At 42.6% G+C, this 7,500-nt stretch overlaps 1 protein-coding gene across 2 annotated transcripts in view; it reads right to left on the reverse strand.

Moving 5' to 3' along the window:
• The window catches only part of LOC308316485 (5'-AMP-activated protein kinase subunit gamma-3-like), a 14,724-nt gene that overhangs the window by 5,716 nt on the left and 1,508 nt on the right, over window positions 1-7,500 (reverse strand). The window contains exons 3-7 of one of the 2 annotated variants that reach the window (XM_080765135.1): window positions 6,324-6,424; window positions 4,242-4,323; window positions 2,739-2,797; window positions 2,496-2,541; window positions 1,966-2,020 (exon numbers count right to left, since the gene is read on the reverse strand). In XM_080765135.1, the coding sequence (XP_080621261.1) occupies window positions 1,966-2,020; window positions 2,496-2,541; window positions 2,739-2,797; window positions 4,242-4,323; window positions 6,324-6,424 (343 nt within the window). Of the gene's footprint in view, window positions 1-1,965; window positions 2,021-2,495; window positions 2,542-2,738; window positions 2,798-4,241; window positions 4,324-6,045; window positions 6,145-6,323; window positions 6,425-7,500 lie in introns of those variants that run through there. The other variant, XM_080765136.1, reaches the window with a different exon arrangement.

Here is a 7,500-nt window from a genome sequence, read left to right on the forward strand (position 1 = left end):
GTACTTCAATATACACTCTGGTATGAGCAAGAACAATATATTACTGTACTTCAATATACACTCTGGTATGAGCAAGAACAATATATTACTGTACTTCAATATACACTCTGGTATGAGCAAGAACAATATATTACTGTACTTCAATATACACTCTGGTATGAGCAAGAACAATATATTACTGTACTTCAATATACACTCTGGTATGAGCAAGAACAATATATTACTGTACTTCAATATACACTCTGGTATGAGCAAGAACAATATATTACTGTACTTCAATATACACTCTGGTATGAGCAAGAAGAATATATTACTGTACTTCAATATACACTCTGGTATGAGCAAGAAGAATATATTACTGTACTTCAATATACACTCTGGTATGAGCAAGAACAATATATTACTGTACTTCAATATACACTCTGGTATGAGCAAGAACAATATATTACTGTACTTCAATATACACTCTGGTATGAGCAAGAAGAATATATTACTGTACTTCAATATACACTCTGGTATGAGCAAGAAGAATATATTACTGTACTTCAATATACACTCTGGTATGAGCAAGAACAACATATCTGGCCTCCAGACGGTGCAGAACTCTGCGGCTCGCCTTCTCACCAACACCAGAAAACGTCAACATATCACACCTGTTTTAGCTAGTCTTTTTTTTTTTCCCAATATATTTCTTATCCCACAATTTTGTAACCCATTTTTCACCCCTGTGTCTAATCATCTAACACCCAACAGCTGGAGCAATTAAGGCACTCGGGAAGGGAGGAGAGGCGCTCCCCCCTCCCTCTCCCTTCTCTAGCTGCTGCTCACACTGGCTCAGAGGTAGTGTAGTTAAATCAGGTTTTAGAAAACAACTCGGGCCGCAGAAGACGACGTCGCGGGCTGCATGCGGCCCGCGGATCACCAGTTTGACACCCCTGATCTAATGTGATCCTGGGCTCTACACACCCTCCACCAGCCTAGTCCCCACCTAGTCCCCCATATATTTTAGCTATAGTCTTCACTATGGCTACCTGTCAGCTACAGAATTTATTTTAAGATTTTACTGATTACTTTCAAAGCTCTGAAGCACTGAGAAAACTGTTGCGCCTTTTTTCGTCCTTTTTTTCCCCCAAACTTGGGTCTCAAAAACATAAGGGAAACTTTGACAGAGAAAGACTCGCTCACCGTATAGACAATAGAAGTAAAAACTCCTTAGACTGAGACGTAATAAAATGTATTTTTATTTTATTTTATCATGCTCATAGAAATCATAAAGTGCTCTGTGCTCAAAGTGCAATTTAAAAAGCAAACATTTCGGTCCTATAAGACCTTCGTCGGTGCTACATATATCATAATATCATAATAGCACTGACGAAGGTCTTATAGGACCGAAACGTTTGCTTTCTAAATTGCACTTTGAGCACAGAGCACTTTAATTAAGAGAATGATCAAATAAAATATATATATTTTTTTATAAGTCTCAGTCTAAGGAGCTTTACGTCTATTTTCTATACGGTGAGTGAGTCTTTTCCTGTCAGAGTTTCCCTACTTTTAAAGCTCTACACGGTCTAGCTCCCATTCATATAACAGATTTGGCTGAAACCCCACAGCCCTGTGTGGCGCGGCCTCAGGTCAACCCCATAACCCTGTGCGGCGCGGCCTCAGGTCATCGGATAGGGCCCTCCTAGTTCCTCCTGCAACGCGTCTGGTCACTCGGGGGGGGGGCGGGCCTTTGCGGCTCGGTCACCTTTGCTGTGGAACTCCCTGCCCTTAATGGCCCTAAGGTTAGCAGAATCAGTGCCTTTTTCCTAATATTGTTTTTAATTGTTTTATTGACCCGTTATTTTTCTTCATGTTTCATTGTCTCTGATGTTTTGATGCTTTTATGATTACTGTTTCATAACCCGTCTGTAAAGCACTTTGTAACTATATGTTTATGTATATGTTCATTCATTCATCACTTACCTGGCTTCAGGAGAGATGCTAATCAGGAAGTGATTGGAGTAGTGCAGGTACACATCTGAGAGTGGCACACACACACACACACACACACACACACACACACACACACACACACACACACACACACACACACACACACACACACACACACACACACACACACACACACACACACACACACACACACACACACACACACACACACACACACACACACACACACACACGAGGGAGGGTCACAACAATATGCATACACAGACAGCATTTATGAAGGTCATTTACTAGTATTATGAAGGTAATTTACTAGTATTATGAAGGTAATTTACTAGTCTTATGAAGGTCATTTACTAGTCTTATGGTAATTTATACTGGTGAAGGTCATATGAAGGTCCTGTGAATGTCATTTACTAGTCTTATGAAGGTCAGTCTTATGAAGGTCATTTACTAGTCTTATGAAGGTCATTTACTAGTCTTATGAAGGTCATTTATACTGGTGAAGGTCATATGAAGGTCCTGTGAAGGTCATAGGTCACCTCTCCATGTTTCAATCTTATGATTCTCCAGCTCCTCTCCCAGAACCTTTGAGAGGAGAAAAGACAGACAGAGCATCATCTCTTCAGCGCCCCCATGGGGCCAGAATGGACAGAGCATCATCTCATCAGCGCCCCCATGGGGCCAGAATCTCATCATCGCATCATTTTTCTGAAGACCTTTAGGGTTTAGAACAAGACCTTTTTGGGACTCGGTCCTAAATGGGTTAATTCCACTATACATACCATTGGGGATCTGTAGTAGCGATGTAGAATGTTGATGAAGTCTGTGATGGTCAGCATTCCTGCAAGAGAATCATTTATACATTTACACATTAAAACACATTAAAACAGAATGTTGATGAAGTCTGTGATGGTCAGCATTCCTGCAAGAGAATCATTTATACATTTACACATTAAAACACATTAAAACAGAATGTTGATGAAGTCTGTGATGGTCAGCATTCCTGCAAGACATTCATTTATACATTTACACATTAAAACACATTAAAACAGAATGTTGATGAAGTCTGTGATGGTCAGCATTCCTGCAAGAGATTAATTTATACATTTACACATTAAAACACATTAAAACAGAATGTTGATGAAGTCTGTGATGGTCAGCATTCCTGCAAGACATTCATTTATACATTTACACATTAGGCGTACAAATCTGTGCAAATATTTGTGCATTTATTTATATTTTTCAACTCAAATGTTTGCTTCTCTGTGTCTCCGCGGCCGGGAGCTAAATATTCGGGGGTCTGCGACTCCGCAGCTAAATATATAATATATAACTTTGGGGGGACGTCCCTGACACGTTTCTATGACAGTCTGTGATCCCACCGCAGCTCTAGGCAAATCCCGTGTGATTTTGGCCACTAGTCGCTGTTTGAGCACTAGTACAGATATTGCATCATAATAATAATAATAATAATAATACATTTTATTTATAACACACTTTATATTTGAAACAAATCTCAAAGTGCTACAGATAAAAAAATGTAAAATAAAAATAAGAATAAAACAGTTAAAAACAGCACACAGGGCAGCTTAACCCATTCTGAACGGGAACCCATTTTGGTGTCAGCATCATGTTATGCTTTAGCTATTGAAAAATAGCAGACCTACAAGCTCGTAGCGCGCCACCGAGTGGCGCGCTACGAGCTTGTAGGTCTGCTATTTTTGAAAAATCGAAGAACGACTTGACATTTTTTTTTTTAGAATCTGATCTCAGGTCAGAATGGGTTAATCAGACCAGTGTGTGTCCAGTGGAAACCTCGTATGAATCTGATCTCAGGTCAGAATGGGTTAAGAGTCCGACTGGGCAAATGCCTTACTAAAGAGGAAAGTCTTTAGTCCCTTTTTAAAAACGTCCACGGACTGTGGTGCTCTCAGGTGGTCGGGGAGGGCGTTCCACAGCCGAGGGGCAGCTGAGCAGAAGGCCCGGTCCCCCCATGGTGCAGAGTTTGGTTCTTGGGTGTTTGAGTGTGTTAGATGTACCGGAGCGGAGGGAGCGGGTGGAGGCTGGGGGTTCAAGGAGTTCCTTTAAGTAGGGGGGGGCGTTGCTGTGGATGCATTGGTGGGTGAGGAGGCAGACCTTGTATTCTATCCTGGAGGAGACGGGAAGCCAGTGAAGGGAGTGGAGTATGGGTGTGATGTGGTGGTATTTTCGCACTCTCACCAGGATCCTAGCAGCACTGTTTACATCATACATTTTTACTTTAAAGATTTAAAAATCCCTCTTACCCACAAACCTCTGCAGCTTGTGGTCCCACAGAGGCGCGGCTCTCAAACCGTTGGCCAGGAGAGCGAAGAACGCCTTTTTCACCTGAAAAACAGAAAACATTGATTGCATATATTATAGGACCTAAATGGAAACAACAAGACCGCAAGGACTCTTTTTTGGTGCTTGACTGAACTCTGTTGCCGTTTATTCATTCTGTCTAATAAACTATTCGTCAATCAATCAATATATATATATAATAAAGCACATATACATAAAGTAATTTAAAAAGCTGTAGTGTAAGACAATGGTTCCCTAAGTGGGATCCGGGGACCCCCAAAGGTCCGTGAGGGAGTTCCTTCAAATGAAACGGGTTGAGAATCACTGCTAGAGCTGTAAAGATCTTTCTCCTCTTGTGGGGGGGGGGGGGGGTCCCTCATGGCACATCTTTTCAAATAGGGGTCCACGGGCTAATTAGTGTCAATTTGGGGGTCCTTGGCATGAACAAGTTAGAGGTAGGAATAGGGATGGGTACCGTTAGGATTTTTTCGAGTCCGGTACCGATTCCGGTTCTGCTTATCGATTCCGGTTCTTAACGGTTCCCTATTTCGGTTCCAAAATGATATAAAAGAGGTCAAATGTTTAACAAAAAAGCTCAATGTCAGGTCATGTGTCCGATCAGGTTTGACAACATTACGGTTACTTTTTTTATTTACCTTTTTTGCAATGTGCATTATTTTATGGCTCGCCCATTTTCTCTCGTTTGAATAATTCTGTGCAATTAGCACATTCAACACAAACAACTGTTTGAATTATTGTAATGGGTACCCGGTACTCGAGCATGTTCGGTTCGGTACCGGATTGGTCCCGAGGTTCGGGACCCACCCCTAGGTAGGAATGGTTCCACGGGCGTGCAGAGTCTCAGAGAGGCGGGGGCTGAAAGCCCTTTAACCCATTCTGAACGGGAACCCGTTTTGGTGTTAGCATCGTGTCATGCTTTAGCTATTGAAAAATAGCAGACCTACAAGCTCGTAGCGCGCCACCGAGTGGCGCGCTACGAGCTTGTAGGTCTGCTATTTTTGAAAAATCGAAGAACGACTGACATTTTTAGAATCTGATCTCAGGTCAGAATGGGTTCATCAGACCAGTGTGTGTCCAGTGGAAAACCTCGTATGAATCTGATCTCAGGTCAGAATGGGTTAAGAGGGCACTTTTGGACAAAAATAGCTAAATACTATTTTCGGGGGGCAACCCAACCCAGATCTCTTTAGCTAGTGGAGATGCGGTTTATAACGACATGGATTTATAAACACATTTGTAAAAACTAATTAGCAAAATACTGTGTTCACGTTCAGGAGAGGAAAAAAAAAAAAAGCAATTCTCCTGAATGCTGCCTTCCAGTATAATATATATGGCATGGAAAGGAGAGGCATTTGCATTTCTTTCACCATGTAGTAAATTGCTGCATTCGTGGTCTGGAGGAGAGGGCAGTTGTTTTACAGACGGGTAAAAGGGGCAGTTGTTTTACAGACGGGTAAAAGGGCAGGGGCTGAAGCCCCCTTTTGATGTCCATGTGTGCACGTCCGTGAATGGCTCTTACTTCCAGCGTGGAGTCGAATATGACCAGCTGGTTTAGAGGTAGTGTTGTGGACTTATACTTATGTGGTGCATTGGAGGCGAGTCGTGGTAACGATGCCACAACAACAAGGGTTTCCATAGGATGTTTATACTTGTCAGAACGTCGGCAGAGTTACAGAACTGTTGCAGATATGTTGACAGAACTTGCCACGAATAACGGCAAGTACAGTTAAGTATAGTTAAACTCACTCTTTGCATAAGTCTTTCTTTGGTTGTTGTCGGTCCGTAAGGTTCTCAGGCAGAGACGGAGGAGGAATCACTCAGACGTCCATACACATAGAAAACCGGAAAACAACACACTAAACTGGCGGGCTGAACATAACCTATACCCAGAACCCCCTGGGGGGCTGAGACCCAATCAGAACATAGGCTTAGTAACTACACACACAATAGGCTGTGGACAATACACTGTATAGTAGCAGGGCATAGGATGGCAGTTCCCTCGTTACAGTAGGAACGGCTCTTACTTGCAGCGTGGTGTCGAATATGACCAGCTTGTTGGAGGTAGGAATGGCGTCGTAGCAGCAGTGGCTCTTCATGAAGGTCATGTACACACCGGAATCATCCTCTGGATGGAGAGAGAGAGAGAGAGAGAGAGAGAGAGGGAGACAGAGAGAGATTACACTCTCGAGGAGTGAGTGTGGAGGGGGGGGGGAGAACACGACGGAGACAGCGCACTAGCAAATGGCCACGAAGCGCAAGGTTGTGACACACAAACATACACGTTACTAATAAAACAATAATCATACTAATACGGGGGAAGAACACATATAAGTGCTTCTTTCACCCATGGGCTGTGTGATGAATTCTTGTTTTGGAAAATGAATACCAGCTACTTTGTCATACTATGTCACACAAAAGCAGCAAAGATAGCCAATCTACAAGCTCAAAACGCGTTGCGATCTGACAAGTTTTTAAACTGTTTGAGCACCACAACATGCGTTTTATTAGAAAACTGCTAGAAGACCTTGTATAATCGTTTATGTTTACTCATGATCAGAGCTTCCGTTGCTCCAGACTGTACGACGGAAGCATTTATATTTTACTCATGATCAGAGCTTCCGTTGCTCCAGACTGTACGACGGAAGCATTTATATTTGACTCATGATCAGAGCTTCCGTTGCTCCAGACTGTATGACGGAAGCATTTATATTTGACTCATGATCAGAGCTTCCGTTGCTCCAGACTGTATGACGGAAGCATTTATATTTGACTCATGATCAGAGCTTCCGTTGCTCCAGACTGTACGACGGAAGCATTTATATTTGACTCATGATCAGAGCTTCCGTTGCTCCAGACTGTATGACGGAAGCATTTATATTTGACTCATGATCAGAGCTTCCGTTGCTCCAGACTGTACGACGGAAGCATTTATATTTGACTCATGATCAGAGCTTCCGTTGCTCCAGACTGTACGACGGAAGCATTTATATTTGACTCATGATCAGAGCTTCCGTTGCTCCAGACTGTACGACGGAAGCATTTATATTTGACTCATGATCAGAGCTTCCGTTGCTCCAGACTGTACGACGGAAGCATTTATATTTGACTCATGATCAGAGCTTCCGTTGCTCCAGACTGTACGACGGAAGCATTTATATTTTTACTCATGATCACAGCTTCCGTTGCTCCAGACTGTATGAC

The sequence above is a fragment of the Protomyctophum bolini genome, assembly GCF_963924005.1.
Source record: "Protomyctophum bolini genome assembly, chromosome: 6".
NCBI classification, from domain to species: Eukaryota; Metazoa; Chordata; class Actinopteri; order Myctophiformes; family Myctophidae; genus Protomyctophum; species Protomyctophum bolini.